General features: G+C 35.7%; 1 protein-coding gene and 2 long non-coding RNA genes across 13 annotated transcripts in view; all 3 read right to left on the bottom strand.

The window, feature by feature from the left end:
* The window catches only part of LOC148871012 (ARM repeat superfamily protein), a 38,791-nt gene extending 15,077 nt beyond the window's left edge, over window positions 1-23,714 (bottom strand). Inside the window, exons 1-9 of one of the 11 annotated variants that reach the window (XM_088968380.1) lie at window positions 23,098-23,714; window positions 21,679-21,786; window positions 20,911-20,996; window positions 18,193-18,258; window positions 17,949-18,079; window positions 5,827-6,201; window positions 5,115-5,180; window positions 4,876-5,015; window positions 3,882-4,008 (exon numbers count right to left, since the gene is read on the bottom strand). In XM_088968380.1, coding sequence (XP_088824506.1) covers window positions 3,882-4,008; window positions 4,876-5,015; window positions 5,115-5,180; window positions 5,827-6,201; window positions 17,949-17,981 — 741 coding nt within the window. In that variant the 5' untranslated portion in view covers window positions 17,982-18,079; window positions 18,193-18,258; window positions 20,911-20,996; window positions 21,679-21,786; window positions 23,098-23,714. Of the gene's footprint in view, window positions 1-3,881; window positions 4,009-4,875; window positions 5,016-5,114; window positions 5,181-5,826; window positions 6,202-6,959; window positions 7,290-17,948; window positions 18,259-20,910; window positions 20,997-21,678; window positions 21,787-21,909; window positions 21,959-22,882; window positions 22,926-23,097 lie in introns of those variants that run through there. The other 10 variants (XM_088968374.1, XM_088968373.1, XM_088968376.1 and 7 more) reach the window with 10 other exon arrangements.
* Window positions 12,899-13,599, bottom strand: LOC148871013 (uncharacterized). Its single transcript, XR_016106902.1, has 2 exons — window positions 13,184-13,599; window positions 12,899-13,082 (listed from the first exon to the last, which is right to left on the bottom strand). It is a non-coding gene; the product is annotated as an uncharacterized LOC148871013 (long non-coding RNA).
* LOC148871014 (uncharacterized) lies at window positions 15,197-16,227 on the bottom strand. The gene is made up of 2 exons (XR_016106903.1): window positions 15,903-16,227; window positions 15,197-15,470 (listed from the first exon to the last, which is right to left on the bottom strand). It is a non-coding gene; the product is annotated as an uncharacterized LOC148871014 (long non-coding RNA).
* Window positions 23,715-24,158: the final 444 nt, after the last annotated feature.

Here is a 24,158-nt window from a genome sequence, read left to right on the forward strand (position 1 = left end):
AAAGGTGGATTCAGGAAAGTACTCACCGGAAGAAAGTTTGAAGGCTCCAAAGACTGGAACAAGCCAAAGAACCTTGAAGGCTATGTAACCAGCCTTGACGCGAGCTGGAAAAAACTTGGACGCGAGATGAAAAGTTGGACGCGAGCTCAGTAGAGAAACCGCAGAAGTGACAAATCGACTGGGGTCCCCCACTATTTATAGCTACAGTAACCAAGAATCGACCATGCAGATCGAAGACGATCCGACGGCCCACGTTTTCGCTGACCGCACGTCCCATAAGGTCGAGACGTGATTGGCGCACGTCTTTCCGAAAAAAGCGAAACGTCAACGCACGCCTTTTTGAAACCGACGTCGCGTCGACACGCGTCTTTCCGAAACTGATGCGCCGCACGACTCCCTGACAGCCGCCCACGCACGTACAGCAATGGCACGCCTTTTTGAATGACCCACTGTCACGTCCCAGCGGTGCGAATTTTTGAAATTTAAAACGCGCGCTGTCACAACCATCAGCATTCATGAGTAGGCACGTTTCCAGCCTTCTCGAAAACCGAAGAACCCTGGCAAAAGCAACTCGTGCAATCAAGATTCGAAGGATGGGACAAATCCACCTACTACCTCGCGAAACTCCCCGCACCAGGGCAAGACCCTTGGCGCGAGGAGTGGGGGGCAATTGATGAAGGAAGATTTGGCCCGACCTCACTGTTACACGACACGTGGCAGAAACAACAGCTCGGCAAAAGGGCCAAGCCTAAGGCGTGAACAAGGGGACACCAGTGGACCGAACTCCCTACGGGGGGCCCGAACTCACCCTTGGCCCAAAACCAGAGTAATCCGAACTGGCCAACTTTGTAACAGCTCGGGATACACCTCACCGAACTGACCAACCTTGTAACAGCTCGGGATATACCTCGCCGAACTGGCCACAACAGTTCAGAATACACCTCGCCGAACTGGCCACCTTGTAACAGTTCGGGATACACCTCGCCGAACTGACCAACCTTGTAACAGTTCGGGATACACCTCGCCGAAATGGCCAACCTTGTAACAGTTCGGGATACACCTCGCCGAACTGGCCAACCTTGTAACAGTTCGAGATACACCTCGCCGAACTGACCTGCCCTATAGATACCTCCGAGCTCAAGACTTCACCTCGCTCAGCACTCCGCATCACCTTCTAGGCACCAAAACCAAACAAGTCGTACCATGCCTAACACTGAGGAAGTCCGTGCCCGAGGGCGCCGCACCTGACTGACTTGGGATCTGACGTTTGGCGGCCGCACTCTAAACGGCCACCTACCACCGCCACTAACATCGCCATCTCCAGTTAGAGAGACGGTTAGGCAGTGACGGTTCTGTCCCAGCAAAAAGGACGACGGCCAAATTGACAAGCACAAGGGTAATCATACCCGACCTGACAAGGGCCTCAGAGCGAGTGTGCGAAGTGATTATAAGAGCCCCCTGCCCCCAACAAACAAGGTATGCAAAACTTTGCGCTATCTGGTATTATCTTGCTTTTGAAGGATTCTAACTTGAGCTTCGGAGCCGCTACGCCGGGTTCCCCCCCGGAGCTTCCGCATCTCCTCCGTTTCAGGTTCCCTGCTACCCCGTTCAGAAGCAAGGTCGTGGACAGCTAAGACCAGCCGGATCGCGCTTCATCATTTCCAAACAGCTTTTAACAAAGGAATAAGTTTTTCACCTTCAAACCAAGCATTTTCAAGCTTAAACGGAGTTCTGATATTCTCCTGATTGCCACAGACAAGCTGAATTGGGATATGAGCAATCTGCCTAAAATCAGGAAAAACTTCTTCCCAATTTGAAGAAACCAGAAGCCTGTCCAGTCTCACTAGAGTGGGATTGTCTTGATTATTAGTCCAGGTAAACCAACTGCCCTGAAGAGGAAGGTCCATCAACTCAAATCTGTTGATAAAATCAACAAACTGCAGAATAGCTCTTGTTCTTCTACCTCTGGCATTTTTTTCAGCAGACAAGGTAACGTTGAAATCACCTCCAATGACCCAAGGATAAGTCAAGGTGCCTCTCACCTCCATTGCCTGTTGCTGACTTCGATTTTCATCTAACCTGCCCCTCACCCCAAATACTCCAGACAACGGCAGCATCCAAGCACTCCAATTTCTTTTCATGAAGCAAGACAATCTTCGAATTGAACCTCTTCAGAGAATCACATACCACCAATCTCCTCCTACCCGAACCCAAACCTCTTACATTCCATGATAAATTTTTAAATCCATGTATACACTGCAAGATTAGATCAAACACAACCCCTCTAGATCAAGCTTTCTTAGCTCCCCTCGCAATCCCTTCACTGCTACCTGCCTTATCATTTAGGCCCCAAGTGAGCCTCATCATCTCTCTACTTCTCTTCGAGTTTGTTCCTCCTCTCTTTGCCACAAGTTTCCCTCTCTCCATAAGAACTCTTTGTTCAACCCCCTCCAGAAATTTAATTGTTTCATCCTCCATCCCCTCTATTGAGACTCCTAAGAATTTTCCCAGTCCCAAAAGTTTCAAAGAGACCCAAGAAGAGGAGGCGGAAATATTCGAAGACTTACCTCCCTGGACTATCTAGGCGGACGCCTTGACTTTACTTTTTTTTTTTTTGATGAATTTGACTTTACTATTTTTTTATTGAACAGGAACTCTATTTGGCTCTGACAAATCAGTTTTCCTCACCCCTCCTTCCTGTGACTTGAACTGATGCGGGTCTTCAACCCTTTCTTCAAACTGATCATCATTTCCCACCACAGCAATGGGTGTAGCTTCTATCAGATTTTCTTCCACACGCACCAGAGAGAGGTGTTGCACCTCCAGCCATGTAGCCTCCATGGATGAAATTATATACTTTAAGTACCAAATATAATATTTTTACTACAAGAAAAAGCTTATTCATACAGATCCTTAGGTGTTTAATTTTGTTGCTTACTTCATCTGATATAGGCCAGTTTGGTTTCTTATTATGCATAAATGATTTTATCAGAATTTAATTTCTTTTCAAAGTTGTTTCTACTATAACATTTTAATAAAAAGTCATCACATCATACCATGAGAATAAACAAAATTTATCAATAACTATGTTAAATCACTATACATGGATCAAATATGAGCACAAGGTTTAATTCGGAAACAATAGTATTTTATCTGGTTTTGGACCTTCTCACTAGAGCTAATCTCGTGAGAAGAGGCATTCAGCTTTTGGACCTTTCATGCAGTCTGTGTGGGAACAATTATGAATCTACTGACCATCTGTGTATTCACTGCCCATTCTCTTCTCAGCTGTGGAACCACTTTTTCAGCTCCATGAACTTAAGATGGACTATGCCAAGATCAGTAAAGGAGCTTTTGTGTTGCTGGAACATCAAAGGGCTCAACAAGAAAAGGAAGATAGTGTGGAAGACTATTCCTAGTTCTGTCTTATGGTCCATCTGGCCTGAGAGGAATAGTAGGCTTTTCTGTAATAAGGCCTTAAGTCCAGAAGATTTAATCCAGAAAGCTGTGGGCAAGTTAATCTCTTGGGTGTCAGTCTCTGAGTGTAGAAATTGTAATTTGTCTGTTGCTTTTCTTTCCAGTTCTTGGTGGAGTATGTAATTGCTGAGCTGATCAGTCTGCCTTTCTGGGACTGATCTCAGCTTGTATGTGCTGCTTTTATTTCAATAATATTGCATTACCTTTTTCCAAAACAAAATAGTATTTTATCTGGTTATTCCCAAGATATAAATGAAAAACTACAAAATAATTGTATATTTTATGGTTAACTTGTCTGTAACCAGCAAAACAAATAGATAATTTTGTTGATGCTGGAAGTTCAAAATAGATTATGCTACCACCTGTCATGCGATATTACATGACAAGTGTATTACTTGATCTACCTTTTCTAGTAGTTGAGGATTTAATGTATTTTCTGCAATCCATAAAATACGGCAGAGGATATGTTCAGGGTGCAATGCTCCAGCCCAAATAACAGCTCCACTACCTCGAAGACCCAAAGTTAATAACCTGTGTCAGAATGCTGACATTAAAAAGGCACCTTACAGTAAAATAAACAAACAAATGAATAATATGATGGTATAAGAAACTTGTCTGTTAAAAACACTCTCCGAGAATCTTTACATGAATATAATTCATTAGTAGAGACCACGAGAGAGAATTTCTTCTTTTCCTTTTGTTTTTTTTTTTTAAATGGTAATGAGATTGTTAATACATAACAGATAATATGTACATTGGTGGATGCACAAAAGACCTTAAGAAATTCTTTTTAATAAGCAAGGATGATCTTTATTGGCGTGCAAGAAAAGAGATAAGAAAAATATGGAGATGAAAATCCCCCACCAGAACCAAAAGATATTTAAGCTAAGAGTTTTTTTTTCATACAAAAAATCCCTTTCCAAACAGAATCCAGCATAGCCCTCCACCAAATTCCTTTCCCAAGGGATCTATCAAATCTGAACCAGGATATATACTAAAATTATCTACTGTTGGGTAATGAGCCAAGCACCAAGACCCCTCCCTAATCTTTGACTAATTGCATTAGCTGAAAACTCTTCAATTGCCAAGGATGTTAGGCAAAACTATTTGGCAATGAAGTACCTTAAGGAGAGCTACACCTAAGTGAATGGCAGAGGTTAATCCCATATAACAAGCACTAGTAGAAGAATATCCACATTAATTCCTCATTTACAACCAGATAATATAAATTAACTGAATAGCTTCACCTTATCCACTTGAAGATCATTCTTCTAAGTTTCAAAAGTTTCCTAATAACTTTGCATTAGTCATTTAGCTCCATAGCTGATTCAATCTTTTACGGAATTACCAAAGCAAGAAACTACAGAAGAAATCAAGTGTCCTCTTATTGCTCATTACCTGCAAGTTTCACAAAGGCACTGAGAGTCATCTAAAAACAATTGATCAACGATAGTTTCAACCAATCCTTTCATAGAGATTATATTTTTTCTTGGAACTTCATGGCAGGCCAGGTTTCCAATGATTCCCAAGCTAATCTCCTGGAAAAAAAAAAAAGAGAAAACACAAAAAAGGTGAAACTATGGTATAGAAAAACAAGGAGATCAGTAAGCACAAGAAGTTGCTAAATGATGTATTACCGTAACCCTTGCAGATTTGGAAACAGTAAGAGTTGCTAAAAGCACTTCAAGTAAAAGATTTTCTACCTGCACTCAAATTTTGATGTTTGCTTAGGAAAAACAAACAAACAAACAAGAAGAGGAAAAACAATACTGAAATGGTGGTAGTACAAGATTTCCTTGCAGATTTCACCAGAATGTCAAGGCTCTGTGAACCTCTCCAAATTGAGAAATTTTATATAGACAGCACATGATCAAATTTACGTCCTTTGACGCTACTAAGACATTGTTTACTTAACCATTGAGCATTAACTGCGAGCCCAAATAATCAGTTTGACATTCTAACAAAATTCAGTAGAGTCTTATTATCTTTAATCTTTACTAGAACCTTTTTCCAAGAACAATAATAAGAGGGCAAATATGGGCTATAGTTGGTTGTTAGGATTAAAATCACAAACAGTATTTTGAAAATTGGATCAAGTGGTGGAACCAGGAAAACCAAAAATCAGGAGGGCCCCCAGTTCAATAGTTTGGGCATTTTGGGCATTCCCATCAGATCAGGCAGTGGTTGAAACTATAAAAAAATGGACTAGAATCTTTCTGGCTTTTTTAATGGCAACAAAGTCATTCTTGTTTTCTGTATGGTCCAGTTACAAATCATTGATAACATGTATGAATTCGGAATTAACAAGAAAGGGGAATAAGAGTCAGGAAACATTTAAAAATTGGTTACCATAAATTCTGCATGAGTTCTATGTGCAGCAAGGTCCCACAAAATGCAGCCATACTCTTCCCAGGCCTCCTCACCTGCAGATTCCCCAGGTTGTTCAGAATTATGGGAGGATATCTCATCTCCTTCATTTCGATTATCAATTCCATCAAAATCAATCCCAATATCCATCACATCAGTTCCATTTTTGGGGGAATTCAAAAATCCAGAACGAGGCATACTACTTTCTTCTATGCTACCAGTGCCTGATTCTTGCACAAAGGATTTTCTCTCATTTATCCCATGTGGAATGTTTTTGTTACTCACATCGTGTGGTATAAGTTTTCGTATCAATGAGATGATATAGCTGGGGTCTACTGTGGTTGAGATATCAAACAACTGCAATGCAAATCAGGAATAAGCATTTAATCTCATGATACAATTGAATTTTGAAGTGTTCCTAGCATCAAAATAGGCAGTCATACAGAAGAACGGTTGCTGATTTTCTAACAAACATATAAAGTTACCATCATCTGATTATCATGAAACATAAGGGATGTCTAATTTCTTGTCAATTGTTTGAACAGGAAAAATTTCCTAGAAGCAGCAGGTCATTGCCTGTAACTCCAGAGAGCTTGTCTTAGCATGGCCTGAAACTATGGCCAAGTCGGCCACAATTCATTGAGTCATGCCACTACAAAACACAACAGACTGAAAAATACTTGGCAAAGATTCAAACATGCTAGATAGACTGACTCGTCCAAATGGCATGGAGAAACTGAATCATTTACTGATTATTTAAGCTGTATGAATGCTACACAAGCAAATAGTACACAGAATGATGAAGAAATACTAAATTCATCCTAAATGCTACTACCAAGCAGAACCACTTACCCGAAACATTTAAAAATAAATAAAAAATAACGACCGGCTCACAGACTATATAATTGGCCATAACTCAGAAAACCAAAGCCATTCGACAATAACATCAAATAAAAATTGCAGCTAGACTGTGGAAAAATTGAAAAGAAACTCCGGATTTATAATATTCCAACAAATTGAAATGGGTTTCTGTGTAAAAGTGAAGAACGAGCTAAGGGAGTAAGGGTTTGAATTAACAGGCCGAGTTCGCTCATTAATGCACTAAAATTACGCACCTCAGAAGAGGGGGCACAAGGGTGACAAGCTGGAGACTGGCATCTCTCTTCTTCTACTTCTTCTTGCGCTGATTCTGGAAGCGCCATGAGCTCGGGCTCTGTTTAAAATAAACCGCTCAAAGACAACAATATCGATTCCGGGGGGTGTTTCGGGCGAAAGGACACGATATCTTAGGCGGTGTTTGGTTTGAAGGAAAAAGGTAGGTAAAGAAAGGGAAAAAGTTAAGGAAACCTGCACACAGGAATGAGAAGGGGGATTGGGCCACGGCCCACGGGCCTACGGCTACATCTAGCTAGTAGCTAGAGAGCCGCAGGGGCCAGGCCAGGACCAGTAGCACCGACCCACCGAGCCAGTCTTATGGAAACTGGTCAGATGAAACTTGAAAGGAATGCTGAATGAGAAGGGGGCTTGGGCCTGAAAATTTACCATAAGCTTTAGCCCTGCCTAGACCTCTTCATGGGTCGGGTAGCCCGATGGCCTGGCCCGCATCCCAGCCGGGCTTGGTCGTGTAATTAGGCCCGCGGGCCTGACCTCGGGCATAACACAGTAAATCCAACTATGTTTCGAGCCGAGCTCGAGATTTGTCAAAAAAACCCAACTAGGCCTGACTAAGCATTATATATTTTATAAAATATATAATATGTATTTTATATATTATATAAAATATATAAATAATATAATATTTATTAAAATATATATTTATAATTTAATATATACATTTTGTATTCTTTTCTTTATAACTCTCTCTCTCTCTCTCTCTCTCTCTCTCTCTCTCTCTCTCTCTCTCTCTCTCTCTCTCAGCCACTTCAGCAATAATAACAGTATAGGCTAAATTTCAGGCTCAGGCCCAAGCCCGGGCTTCGGGCTTTTTATGAGGGTCAGGCTCAAGCCCAAGTCGTAGGCTCGATGGTCGAGCCGGGCTCGGGCTCGAGCCTTAGAAAAATCTGTTAATACAGAGTGAAGGCCCAGCCCGACCCATGAACAAGACTAGCCCTACCAAATTGCCCATCATTGATGGTCCAGCCTCTCCTTATAATCTTATGGCCATGATTGCTCTTGAATTGTTTAAGAATTGAGACGGCCCGGATATATGCATCATAAATTTATGCCCTATTTGGCAACGTTCCTATCTATTCTTGTTCCATAACAATAATTTTATTTCTTGTTTTTCAGAAGTAACAGATACATTTTCGTAAATTGTTATTCAAGAACAAATTTTTATTCTACGATAATAGAAATAGGATTTGGATAATGAAACTATTTCTTAACATAACAATTTTGTAAATTCACCCACATTAAGCCTAAAATTAACCATAAAAAAACACGTGCCATTATCATAGTAATGTCTTCATGTTGTTACCACCTAATCCTTGATCACTTGAAGAACAAAACAAAACATATAAGAAATAAAACAAAAGCCCAACATGCCATGATGCAACAACACCCGCAAGCAATAATGGCACTACAAAACGATCCCTGTTTTGTTCATTGATTCTTTTCGCACTTCAACATGTCAGCCACCATCACGATGTATGAATTGGTCTACCCAAATGAAATCATTTTCCTGTGCCTACTTAAAAAAAAAAAAAAAAACTCTATTATTAAATACCCAAAATATTTCATAATAAAAACATATAACCGATAAGAGATGTACCACTCCATTAGGGTATCGATAGAACCACCATCCACAATTTCTTTCCGATAGAACAAGTTTCGGTCATGATGGGTGTGGAAGCTTATTCCATTTGATTTTCATCAGCTTGTGCTAGTCATTATAATCAACTTTTAATTGATATTCAACAAATAAAAAATTTTGAGAATTGAAATCAACTTTCGGTGATGATGGGTGTGGGAACTTGTTGCATCTGATTTGCATCATCTTTTTTCAGTTATTATAATCAACTTCCAATTGGTAATCAACAAAAAAAAAAAAATTGCATCTGATTTGCATCATCAACTCTCGGTCATGATGGGTGTGGGAACTTATTCCATCTGATTTGGATCATATTATTTCAGCCAATATAATCAACTTTCAATTGATAATATATATAGAGAGAGATTTGAAATCCCCATCAGTTGAAATCAACTCAACTTCAGTCATGATGGGTGTGGGAGCTCTGGAATCAACAAGCATCCCATTTTATTATATAGTGGAGTTGGTTTTTAGTATGAAACTTAATCTATTGAACAATAAAATATATGTCAATAAATACCAAACTTGTTTTTTGTATAGAACTTAATCCATTGAACAAAAAAAATACATCAACAAATATCATACATGTTTTTTCTATGGAACTTAATCCATCAAACTAAAAATTTTAACCTTTGGCTTCTTTATTTGGTATCAATACTAGACTTGATTCTTTAATATGAGCTGCCAATTCCCAGTAGTTTCCCTATGTTTTCATTCATATAGATATGCTAATTCCTTTATTATTTTATCCATTTTTTATTTTTTATTTCAAAATTAAAATGATCATCATGCATCATATTGGTAATAGAATACATAACAAAAGACATAATAATCCAACACATGGGCAAAGGTTCATAACACATAACAAAGGACAATCGTCATGACATTCAACATATAACAAAACACAATGGTAGTATTAGAGAAGAAACTCCACCCATTCGGCACAACATATAACAAATGCAAACAAAATAATATAAAAAAATGATTTCAATTCATATTGGTTAGAGATTGTTTAAAACTCATATTTGCAGTGGGAGCAAAAATGATTTCAGGTGAATCTGGTCAGAGAAAATGTGAGTTTAAAACAAAGCACACAATACAAAATCAAGTACGGTGACGAGACAACATACCTGTTGACACATTCCTGGTCGGAAATGTTGTTAGTGCTTTCTACTGTTTGCTCATCGTTTGGTTGGAGCCAAGGGAATCCCTCCTTCCTTTAAGATTTACAGCGATGAGTTGGAGTTCACTGTTGGAAGAAAATGTTTGGTAGGGCTTCTTTCTATCATTTAGTGCGAAATGCCCAAAATCCCTCTTCTCTCACATGGGAGTCGTTAACAGGTGTTCGCTAATAGGGTTAACATCATGGGAACCATGCATTCTTTGGGTGTTGTTCTCGCATGAAAACACCTTTTTTTTTCTTGTACCAAACACGTTTATGCTCTGTGAGAACACCGGGAATGTGCAAAAAACATTCTCGCATAACGTTACCAAACAAGCCTTAGGACCCATGATGGACATATAAAAGCTGGCCTACACGGTCAATTGGGTGAATTGTGCCCCAACCCCAAAAGGCTGAGTCTGAACATGTTGAATTGGGATATGTTCCTCATAGAGCGCTCCTCACAATGACCTTACAGTCACATCCTACGATGTACTCGAAACATCTCTTTATCAGTAATAAATATAAGCATGAGAAATGTTTCTAATGTATGGCCAAGACAATGTTATGATGTCAGTGTGAGGAGGAGATCGAGACTCGAATCTACTACCCCAATGATGTTCTAGGGAGTTCGGATGGGCTCTCCAATCTCCACAAAATTCACCCCACAATCCACATGCACATTAATTGTGCAGTGTAGTAATCAAAATTAAGACATTTTAGTTAAAGATGACAACCTCAATTCAACATAAATTTGGTTCAACCTCAATTTGACACAAAGTCACTCCATCCTGACATGACCCAAGTACCCAACCCAATGGCCAAAGCCTTCTCCCTTACCCCAACGGAGAACTCTTCCCCTCTTCATTTTAGACGCACTTGCTCCATCATGAAGCCACCTCATCACTCCCTTCTCCCTCTCTCATTTTGACATCTCAACATAATAGGCCCATCTCTCTTTCCTCTATGTTTATCCCTTTGTATACCCCTTCTTAAAACTATTCCTAACATCTCACACTGACAAAATCTAATCTAATCTAGCCAAGTGGCACCACTACCCCCCACTTTCTCCTAAATTATCTATAATTCACATCTATCTCCTAAATTATATATAATTTAGTGGAGAGTTTCTCTCCTAAATTATCTCTAATTCTTATTTGTCATATCCCCTACATTTCATCTATATCTATCAAAAGAAAGTTTGAATTAAAAATGTAAGAATTATTTAATTATAATGAAATTATGTAAAAACTTTAAAATATTCATTGAAAACACAAAAATTATAACAGATTTAATAATATTCATATTATTAATAATTTATACTTTTATGAAATTCATAGCAAAATTATGTACTAATAATATAAATTATAATTGTATGACTTATTCAACTTAAATATTATTCAAATAATAAAAACTTAAAGTTAAAAATATTATTTAAAAATTTCAATAACTAAATATTATAAATAACAAAATATTCAACATAGATAAATACTATATAACAAAATACTTAATATTGTGTAATCACTCTAAAATAATGAAAATTTTTAAATATTTTATATTTTATTTAAAATTTTAAATTACTAAATATGTTAAATAACGAAAATATTTAACATAGCTAAGTTTTAAATAGTTAAAATAACTAAGTTATGTAATAAACAGAAAATTTTATTAAAATAGAAAACCGTTATAATAGTATAACTTATAATAATTTTATATTTTATAAAATTAATAATGAAATTATGTAATAATAATATAACTTATAATTTTATGGATTATGAAATTCTACAAATAAGTAATATTGAAAGAACTAAATAATGATATTATTTAAATAGATAAATAATATTGTAAATAACTAATTTTAAATATTATAAAATCAATAACTAAATCTTATTTTAAATATTATTTAAAAACAAATAGAATAGATTAAATAAATAAATCATGTAATAACCTTAAAAATTGTATAAAAAACACAAAAATAATTATAATAGATTTAATAATATTTGATAATAAGAATATAAAATATAAATAATTCATTTTTATATATTATTGAAATAATGAAAAATAGATTAAATAGTTTAGAGGTATTAAAGCTTTCAAATAAAAACAATAGGTAATAACTTTCAAAAAATGTTTTTAATAGATATTAATTAAAAACTATAATAATAATTGCAATAATTATTAATGTACTAATAATAAAAATATTATTTCACTTATATCAATTAATAATTCTAGAAAATAACTTTTAAAATATTAGTATTTATTAATAATAATTTAAAAATTTTAATCTATATTAATTATATATTTATAAATACTAAAATTTATATTTATTGTATTTTTAGAAATTAGGAGTGTTCATAGATTGGTTTGGTTCAGTTGTATATATGTTGTTTGGCCAACCAAATTGATCTAGCCAAGTTGGGTAGTTGGTCACTCGAAACCAACCAACCACTAGTGAAAACTAGCCAACTCGAGTTATATTGGTTTGGGTTAATTTTTGGTTTGGTTGGTTGGTTCAAAAGATTTAAACTTAAAAAAATAAATTTAAAAATTATAATAATATTATTACTAGGGAATGGTCAATTTGGTTTTTGTTGATTTATAAATGGTCAAACCGAAATTGACTCAACCTGGTTAGGTTGGGAAATTGCTAAATCGAAACCCACCATAAATACTAAAAACCGACCAACTCGAATTGGGTTGGGTTGTGTTAATTGGTTTCACCAATTTGATGAACCACCTAACTAAAATTAGTTATTGTTATATTTATATTATAAAATATTATTAAAAGTATATACAATATTACTAATTATTAATTATTTAAAAATTTAAAATATAAAACAATTGTTGCACCCTTGCTTGAATGTAGTTTCGACCGACGTAGTTTCGGTTATGTTAATTTCACGTGGAATTAACTGTATCACAAACTCTCTTATTGGGGATTTCAACCGACGTAATTTCGGTTATGTTAGTTTCTAGAGAATGATGTAGAACATAGAGACCGTTCTCTATTCCCCGTATGCGATGAATCTGCTATTTCTTTTAATAGTAATCGTATTACAAAATAAGACAAAATAACCATCTACACACAATTTTGAGACAAATCAAATTTCTTCTTAAATTTTGTACATAAAGACAATCTTTCAGTACAATTATTCATTCTCTAAAAATTAACTCCATAGTTCCTATGGCCACGGCTGCAATAATTGTAGTAGTCCCCAAGTAGAGTGTGACTTCTCCTTCATTCAGCCTTCTGCTTACCTTGAACCCCTACAGTGAGTTACACGCATGAGTTAAAGCCCCGAAGTCAATACACCAGGATGCAAAAGCTACCAATAAATTGGTTTCTATAACACAAGTTTCAAATTTACCTTTCTTAAATTCCAGGTAGGCAGGACAATTCATTTTCCAATGACCGATCTTCTTGCAAAAGTGACAGGCATCCGATTTTTTGTCTTTCTTCTGCCTCTTGGGTTTGCTAGCCTTCTTCTGGGCTTTCTCTTTGCCTTCTTTTTCTTGCCCGATTTGCCAGTTTCAACAAACATGGCAATGGGCTCATCATTTTTAATCAATTCTTCAGCCTTCTGCAACATATTGCTAAGTTCCTGTAAGCTGACATTCAGCTTGTTCATGTTGTAGTTCATGATGAATGGATTAAAGAATGGAGGCAGAGAATTGATAATAGCATCGATCTGTATTACCAGATCTAGCCCGGATCCAAGAGCCTCCAGTTCGTTGATATAACCCATCATCCGAAGACAATTGTCGTGAACTTGTTGGCTCTTGGACATCTACACGGTCATGAACTGTTTCAAGACCTTCTGACGAGTAGAACAATTCTGTTCTTCGTATATTGTCTTGAGACTATCCAATACGTCATTGGCAAGTTTGATCTGATCGAACTGCCTTTGAATTGGATTGTCCAAATAGGCAATGATAAACTAGCGGGCAAAGGAGTTTTTCTCCTCCCATTCTTGGTATTCTCTTCTACGGACTTCAAAAACCCTATCTACTGGACGATCATGGACAAGATTTTTGACCACTTTATCCAACTTTTCAAAAGTTAAAACCAACATAAGGTTCCTGTACCAGTCGGCATAGATTGAGCAATTTAGCTTGTCATCAAGAAGCTTTGCAAATTGTCCGTTTACCATTTTCTGATAAAATAACAAATATCAGTCCACAACTTAATTGATTCATGTTCATTACATAGATATGGATTTTAATCTACGTTTCATTTCCATTTATTCATCTCTAAGATTTCCCTCATTTCTCAGTGACGGAAACTACGGATTATCTCTGAAAATGTGAAAAATCACATAGAGTGCATAAAACCAACTGTTTCAGCTACATAACCCCATCACCTTTCTGTGAAAGATCATATCCACTCATCATATGAATTTTTCCTTTGGCCTCTATCAGATAAGGTTCAGAGCCGTTTTCAGATAAGCATTTCTGTCCAGTGAGTGCTTACCCATCATGTTCATAACCGTAAGAGAGTTCTCATTTTCTAGTGAAGCCCCTCTTACATCGGTCCATAACACCCCTATCATCTTATGAAACACTTAGACAAGCCCAACAACTAATGAATAACCCATTTTCTGGTGCGTTTCCTCATGCTAATGATGGAAAGCCTTTAAAAAAATTCATTATATGAATCTCCCTATCACATGCGCTCATATTAGCTGGAAGAAACAGTTAATTACGCCCTAATTTGATTTAGGTCAAACCAAAGTGGCTCCCAGTGACTTTCATAAAGTCAAATTTCGATGGGCCTTAATCGGCTAGGGTTCCACACGTAACCTCTTGATGAGGTGTGAGACACACCACTGAGGGAAGTCATCCAATGACGAAAATGGACACCATGATAATGATGTGCATTCAGCCATGATATGCACAAAAACCACTATTAAATGAACATGGGTCAAGCACTTATAGCCCATGTACGTAACACATCACACATCCACACATCTCATGTAAGGATAAATCAATCCAATCAATTAATCATCTATAAGACCCATTGGAAGCCCGTTTTAAATCCATAATATTAACCATTAATATTATCTAGGTATATGGGTTGAATTAGGGTTACCCAATTCGGCCCATATAGCTTTATCCTTTGGAATAGGCTTTTGGCAGTTTTAACTATTTAAAACAGAGACTTTACAGGTTGGGACGAATTAACCATTTAATTAAATATCAATCCTCAAACTCATTAGTGGGAAAATTAAGGTTGACTTTCAACATTGATTAAACCCTAGATTTGGTCCAAACAGTTTGAACCAATCTTGGTTCGAACGGGTCTAGGGTTTGATCTTTAATTAAATCTTTAATTCAAAAAAATAATTTAAAATTAAATAACTGATAAAAAAAACAAGAATCAGTTAAACAAGGATGTTCGCACAATCCATCCTACAAAACAGAGGTTAAGTCACAATTTGCAGTTTCATAAACTGTAAATCGCAGATAGTGAATGTCCCATCTACGAAATCTCCCTTTCTGCGCCGCCATCTTCAATCCAAAATAAAAATAAATAAAAATCTTATTTCTATTAATAATTACATCAGATCGAATACTTATACATTCAATCTAAAAAAAAATTATTTACAGAGCAAATGTAATAAATAAATCAAGAAATTGCAAATCTTGTAGTTTTCCCTGCGCAAAACAAGAATTCGGTCTCATCTTGTACGAACAATCCATAAATCAAGAAAATCATAAAGAACTATTCTAAACAATAATCAGATTTATATAAAATAATTTCAGATTATTTGCCCATTAATTTTGGGAACAAATTTTCCAAAACCCATATCTGCACAAATTGGGTAGAACGCCTTCTGCCTATTTGCGCAGTTTCAGATCTGAAACAGAATGGTTCAAGATTTGAACATGGCTTTGATACCACTGAAGGGATAGAATATCCATCACATAGACGCCCAAAAATTGCGAAATAAGAGGGCAAATTTCAAAAAAATTTCTCCCTTCAACTGGGAATCACATCCCCTATTTAGAAAATCATATTTTCAATAATCATTCTTGAACTATATACTGAACCAGATCTAAACCAAAAGGAGTAGGGAGGGATTATACCTGATTCGGAGAAACAACATCTCCTAATGGAGGTGTTCACGCCCAAAGAAAGATCCAAAAACTGCTCCCGTTGAACATGGCGCAATGTAGGGTGGAGTAGGATCAACAGTGTTCTTCCAAAAGAACTTGACCCTTCGCAAGAATCAACTGGATGGTTTGTGAATACAGTTCCAACCAATCTTTTCTCCAAAAGATTGGTGTCAAGATCAAATCTTGATTTCTCCCAAGAACTAGAGATCAAACTGTTGAAAGCGGCGGCTGCAGGAAGGAAGCAGCAAGAGAGTATTCGCAGGATGTAGAATTCTCTCTTCTTGTGGTCTCAGCTCTGAAGACAAGAATGTGTTAGTTGCATATCTAAAGGCTACCGCCCCCTCTTCCTTTTATAGACTCAAAGGGATCAGCTCCTAATCCCATTAGGAATTTGTTATCTAAATCATATTTGGATTAGAAGTCCTTTTAAATGATAAGGGATAATACTTATTTTATCTGTAGATCAAATCAATCATCTCCTAATCTACTTAGGAGACTTCTAGATCTAAATCTTATTTAGATATTGGACTCTCTAAGTGGATAGGGTCTAGGCCTAATCCTATCAACTGATCCATCTCAGAATTTGCCCATTTAAGTGACTAATCAAATTGGCCAAGTTCGAAATGAGCTTAAGGTCCATTTAAGGTTATGTACTCACTTAGCCTTCCAAACTGCTGCCCAATTGGGCTTCCTTGTATGACGTGAGACCCAAACATTGATCTACACATCAACCACATGGGTTCGGCCCAACCTTTGTTATAAGGCCTGACCGAATACACTGTTATAGACATTACACCCCCTGAAACTCATCTCATGGGCTCTATGGGCCCAATATTTACCATAAGTGGCCATTGGGCCAAGCCATCTTGTAACACGTAGTTTCCATCAATGAGAGTGCATCCCCAATCATTACCTTTGTCCGACAAAATGGATGATCATGTTACTATGATCATCGACTCAGATAAATTCTCAGACTGTCTCAACATACCTAGGTTTTGACTCCCGCTAAGAATCTCACTGAATGGTACATCAAAGACAGTCTAATCCGACACACAGTACAGTATCATAATCGAGTCTAGAGGTCGGATGTAACTTTTCAGTTTTGTTCATCAATCTCCAATGTCTAGGGCAATACTGAAAATCTAGTCTAATTCAAATATTCAATTAATCATGCACATAGACAGCTGAGACAGGCCACCCCAACCGACTTGGTGACATCACAGTGTCAGTTTTGTCATGATAGATCTCCCCAGACCGACCCATTGACTATAAACATTCTAAACTAACAAGAGTCTCATTAAGTGTCCAGTTTAAGGATATTACACAGAAACATACTAATGGAACAAGAATCATATATGCACTTTTATTCATTTACAATAAACTCATAAAGTATATCATTCTGATTGAAACTAAAGGCATACAAAACTGTCTAACATTTTACACATATAATGGAATGCCTATCACAATGTGATTGACTAATGTAACAAGTAAAGGAATTTCAAACTCACGATTTTGATACATGATTGGTATCTGAATACAAAAGGTTTCTTGCTACTAAAGTTTTTTTTAATTGTACTTTCCTGATACAGTAGGTGATCATTTAGAAACTAGAGAACCGAGGAAGGTTTAGGAATGAAAGCAATATGGTTGATCGACTCGTCAAAAAAATGATGATTTTGGCTTTTGGAATTCATATCTGATTTTGAAGGTTCTTGAACCTGAGCTTTATTTCTCTAAGGTAAAGGCATAAAGCTACTCCATCTAGAGTAACAGATTCTCAACATCCTCTTTGGAATGCATGGAGACAAGAGCCATTGGTCATAGGGTTTTCATAAGAACAATCATCATATTGGAACAACATTTTAATTTTTACATTTTTAGATGACATATTCCCTTATGTCATTTATTGAAAGGAAAGACACTTAATACCATTCTTCAACACAAATACTGCTCCTCAATTAGATGTTAATTTGTTAATATATCTCGAGAAGCAGAAGAGAAAATAAAATCACTTACAAGCACTCCCTCCCTGATATCCTCCACAAGCATCTGAAACCTTGTCCCAGTTCTTGATTGCTTAGTCTTATTTCCTATTTCAGATCTCCATTTTCCTCCTTTGGAAAACAAGAGCCCAAGCTCTCTTTCAACTTCACTATAGAAAATGAAAACATCAGCTATGAATAAGATAGGATTTGTTAAGGAAAACATAACTCACAAAACCAAATTAGGCCTGCGGCTTCTTGTTTTCATTGTGCATAACTGGTTTTCCCAATGGGTCAGCACATATACGAGCTTGAAGCTTCTCTCCATGGGTTTGCCTCCAATACTAGAAATAAAGAAAACAAGTTATAGATGTTAAAGTAGAAACAAAATAAACACAAGATCTGCATGCTAAGAGCTTGAGGCAATACTAAAATATCACCAAAGAGGAAAAGTGAACCTATACTCTTCACCAGTGGGAGAAGTTGATAAAATCAACCATTACAAGGAGTCAAATAACATATCAAGCAAATGAATTTATTTACTGTTGGAGTTGTCAACACATGCTAAAGAACTGGATTTATTTGAGTGTTGTTTTTAAATGGTCACATATTAAAATTAAATATAGCAAAGCTCATTTGCCAAAGAAAACTACAACAACATAGTATTGGGACAAAAGGTAAATACACCAGTTTAACTGATTCAATTATAGTATTGTTAAATTCAATCAACAATAGAAGATCCAATTGGAATAGAGTACACAATACCAAAAAAGAAGGTAGTGATTGCAGGAATAATTGGTTTTGGGTTTGAATTGTTCTGGATAGGCAAGAACTGAAACCAACCAAATCATTAATCGAGACAAAATCATAGAACCGGAACTATTATAATTGGTTTGGTCGGTTTGGGTCCATTAGGTCGACCCAACCCATTGATAACCCTAATCTAGTTTCCTTTTTGCTAGTAATAATAGTTTGTTAGTAAATTATTCCTAACCAAATAAATACTTTAAAAATAAAATATAAAAAAAGTAAATAAAAATAAATAATATATTATATTTTATTAAATAAATAAATAAATGTTTAGATAACGTTTTATTAAATTGAATAAAATAAATAAATGAATAAATAAAAGTTTATTGGATTGTTGAACTGTCTCCCATCTCATGCTTTGTGGGCATAATCGATCCTAGGATCAACATCTTAAGTAAAAAAAAAAAATAGTATGGTATAGTATTAGCGACATATAATAAAATTAAAAAGTGAAAGAGAAGATATCCCATATACAAATTTTAATCATTGTTTAAGTATGTATGGTATAGTGCTTTTAATTTTAAAGTGAAAGGCACAAGAAAATTAAGGTGCAGGTTTTAAAAATACATAAACCTGAATTTTAAAAGAAATCATAAGTTTTGAAAGACCTATTAGCTCTAAGCAAAAAACTTAGGCTCTATTTGTTTGTAGTGCAAATCTGAACCAAATACAATTAGGTTTTGCATTTGTTTATTTGTAACTATGATTTGTTACATCTACTGGTACAAAATCTAATTTGCACCATCATCGTCATACCTCTATTCTCTCCATACCAAATCATCTTGCTTTCTACAACACCCAAACAAAAAATTCTCACCCCATCTCCATTATCTTTCATATAAAGCAGGGAACACTTCATTTTAATTTCTATTTGTTTCTCACAAACAAATAATAAAAATTAAAATCTGAAGCAAAAACGTAAACCAGAATTTACACTCAGCCTATTGCACACCCATGCATTTACACCAGTGCACTGCAAACAAACTGAGCCTTAAGCACAAAATATAAATTAAATTCAAATTCAGAGTGAAAGCAAACAGATGCAGAATATCAATGTGCTTCAAGCACTTGATAATCAAGTACTGTGAAACTCTCAATGTATTTGTATCTCCTACTTGCATCACCTCAAGTAACTAGTGTGATGTTAAATGTCTTGCATTTTCATTTGCACTACGCCATATTTGTGAATTAGTTTCAATCAGATTAATAGATCTCTAGATTCACAAATATGGTACAGTGTAAAATATAGTTAAGACCCAAACATGAAAAACTATTGGAACTGCCAAGTGGAATTTGTGGTACAGACTTCTTAATAGGCAAATAAAGATACATGTCAGTATTAAATTTTGTATCTAAATATCCAGGATTAAGACAACTATCAAATGCAACAAGATAATAAAATATGCAAGCTTTGTTGTGTAAGCAAAAAAGAATGCATATATGAGACCCTTTGACCCTCTGACATCCATACTGGCACTTAAAAGTATGAATATGTAGAATGTCTCCAAGGACACAATTGCTTTCAGTGGCATCTCCCCAAGGATATTCCACATCTCCCAATGCCCATGCCTAAGCATTTTCTAAATCACCTTAGACTAATAAAGGTATCACCTTGAACACTTAGGCATTCAAGGACTCCCACATCTATCCCATAGGATCTCTTAAAGTCAACTGTAGCACAGAGTCACTGCACACCACCACCATCCCAATCAAAGAAAAAAAAAGGTAGAAAAGAAAAGAAGGCAGCTAGGAAATTTCCAATGAGTACCATTTGGCCTTAACTTCGCTATCTCCAATCTTATCAATAACCAACATGAAACATGGGTACCAATATCCATGCACCATTGATTCATGTTACAATTTCTGGGTCTGTAAGTTTTCAAAGCATAAAATAAAAACACATTTTCTGGGTCTGTTAGGTCTCAAAGCATGAAAGTAAAGACAGATACAAAGAAATGAAGTTGAACACAGCTTGTGGGTCTGTTAGTTGTCAAAGTATGAAATAAAAACACCTAAGAACTCAGGATTCTGTAAAAAATGTATAGATCTAATTATATTTTTCATTCTTAAGAAAATGGAAATAGTGTTTGCCATGTTTACATATATAACTTCGTTGCCTAATTAGCAAGCTACTCATGTACATTGCATAAATTTATATATCAATAAAACTGATACAGCTTTCTTACCTTATGCAAGACTTCAACACACCAAACCACGAACCTACCTCTAAGCCCAAAGATGGAGATGTTCCCTCTTTCTCCTCAACTTAAATCTGAAAGATCACAAAACAAATAGATTAAAATAATAAACAAAAGCATCAAAATCCAAATTGTATCAGTTTGGATTAAAATAGCAAAACCAGTAATTTGACGTTAAACTCCAAAAGTACTATATTGCTGAAAACCCCAAATCCAAACTTTCACAAACAAAAGCATCATAAAATTTAACAAAAAGGAAGACATAGAGAGACAACAAAAGATGAAATCATGTTTCGGCCCTATATTGCTGAAGCCCCTATAAATACCCCAATCCGACTTAAACAAAGAAACCCTAAAATCATGATTTCATCTGAATACAAAACAAATGAGAACTAGAACACTACAATTGAACTAAAAATAAATACCACAAAGCCCTATTTTAAACAACAAATCATCCTAAACATCGGAAAAGGAACAAAAATCAAAACCGATGGTAAAATGATTGAACTATTAAAAAGTTTATTGCTTTTGTCTTTTAATAAGCTTTTGTGGAGGGGAGCTAAAAACACTAAAAAGAAAATAGTGAAATTATTATTATTACAAACTGATATAGAAATGTACAGTGCAAAATTATCACTTAAAAGAGACAAAAGCATTCCATCAGGGGGGGGAGTAATTGAAAACTATATATTTATATGAGAAATGCAATGGAATTAAATCACAAATAGACACCAACCCGTAATTAATTTAACATACCATCAGTCACATAATTGACAATTTGACATGGTCGGCTGGTGGATGGATTGGTGAGCCTTCAACCTCCATCTCCAACACAAACCAACCTAATGCATCCATTGGCTACCCCTAATGGCAATACATATATCCAACTAAATTAAATCATAAATTACAAAGGTAGTGGGAATAAAGAAAACTAAGAAATATCAAAGAAAATAAAAGCCAAATATAAATGCCAAGAAATAAAAATACCTTGTAAAAGCACAAATCAAATAAGCAACAAACAATTAAATAAAATACCCTACAAAACACAAATCAAATAACCAAACGAGCAAGAAACAATTTAATAAACCAGAATCAAATAAGCAACAAATAATTAAATAGACAACAAATTAAGGGAAAACATGAATCATACAGAAAGAAGAAGCCCTTTTTGAAGCATAAACCTAATCATGATCCATGGAGTTAACTTGAGGAACAGAAACCCCAACATGTTAAATATGTAGAAATTGCATAAACAAGGGTTAAAGCAATGACATGTGAAATAAATATACAATAGAAAATTTTCTTAAATTTCCAAATGTTCCAAAATACAAAAAGCAGAGGTGAACCAAATGAAAATAGTGGTCAAAAAACTTTTTCCTGTACCTGTTTAGTAATAGATCAAAACGAATAAAACCGAGGAACATAGATGTACCATGTAGGAACCCTAGGAAAAAACTAAACAATTGCCAAATCAGAGTACAAACTACAAAAGAAAAGTCGAAACACCAACGGAAACCAACAACAACTCTACAATAAGCGTAGCCTGCAATACAAACCAAAAGAGACACTTTAAAAAATGGAAAACAAATTAAATCAACAAACAAAAATGCGAATGGGATTTTTTTGGTAGAACAATGGAAATTAAATCAGAAATTATAAAGATAGTGGAAATTAAATCAGAAGTTACCAAAGACATTTATTAGCAAGAAGGTCATCGTCGGGCACTAGTTCTAGTACAAGAAACAAAACTCAGAACCAGTTACAAAACCAAAAATTCAAGTCAGGAAATTTTGAAAAAAAAAAAACATGAAAAGGAAAATTTTCAAAAGAACGTAACCAGATTGAGAAAACAAATAGTAATACTAAGAACCCAAATGCAACAAATTATGCGAGAAAATCCAACCAAACCCCTACAATACAAAAGCAAATAGTATTACTATCCATTACAATGGAAATCAACCTTTCCACCTCTAGAATAGAGGAAATAACGTCATCAAAAAACCCTGCAATCGGAAAACAAAGAGAACCAGCAAGATTAAGGGAAAAGCCAAAGAAACCCCTACAATCAAAAAACAAACAGTAATACTCTTCATGGCACCATAAACCCAAATCCTCAGAACAAAAATAGAGAAAATCATGAACACAAAATAAAATAAAATAAAAAACCAGACCTACCAGATTCAAAGTAGTGACAAACCCATTCGCAGTCTTTCACTTTATCAACTGAGCTAAAATAAGGGGAAAAGCCTTCGGGGGGAGGGAGGTCATTGGAGGTCCGACCGGAAATGCCCCTCACCCCGAAGTCAATGTCAACAAACCATGGAACATAGATATTTAAATGTGAGATATACCCATAAAGAACAAACAAAAAAAACCAAAAGAGAGGAGAATAGAAAGGATGTAAATTAGGGTGGTTAGTTGAATAGTGTCTATCTCATAGTGATTGGATAAGAAGCGAGAGAGGTGACTTAAATTAAGCATTAAGTTCCAAGGATATATAAACCAGGGGAGGATATTGTGTTTATATGGCTATCGGGGAGGGTTTCATTTGGAACAAAAAATAAGAAACCAGAACTACTAGACTTAGGGTTTCTTCAATGGATAAGGCTGCTCAAGCATAAACCACAGAAAAAAAAAAAAAAAGAAGTTGGAAAAGATAGAGGAGGAGAATGAGGGAAGTGATGAAACAAGAAGAGAAGTAGAGTGGGAAGAGGAAGCGGAGAAGGAGAGAGGGGGCAATGGGAAGATAGACAAGGAAGAGAGGGGAGAAAAGTGGAACACATGTTATTAATGAAATGCGAGCTACAGTGCGCACTTTACATGCTCAATTGGGTTGCTCTCTCGTGCAATCATTGATCTACTCACACGAGTAAATTCCATTTAGCGCATGGGAAAAACATCCCAATTGTATTAATATATATAAGATACAATACATTTTAAACAACAATCTAACAACTCTTCTAGCCAGGAGCTAATAGTGGGACTTGAAACCGCATCATTTATTCAATATACACACCAACCGAGCCACCACTTTGTTGATTATACATTACAATTAATAGAAACAAAACCCTTGCTTTGGAAATTAGTATCTTTGATATATATTATATAATCACCAACTGTCACTGATACATTCAGTTTTGATTTGGTAACTTTGAAAAGCCGAAAAATAATATAAAAAACCCAGGTATATATATAATTAACTATAATAAATTATATATTATATGTTTATAATATTT

This window comes from Nelumbo lutea, chromosome 2 (genome assembly GCF_056320005.1).
Source record: "Nelumbo lutea isolate HS-2025 chromosome 2, American lotus-T2T, whole genome shotgun sequence".
NCBI lineage: Eukaryota > Viridiplantae > Streptophyta > Magnoliopsida > Proteales > Nelumbonaceae > Nelumbo > Nelumbo lutea.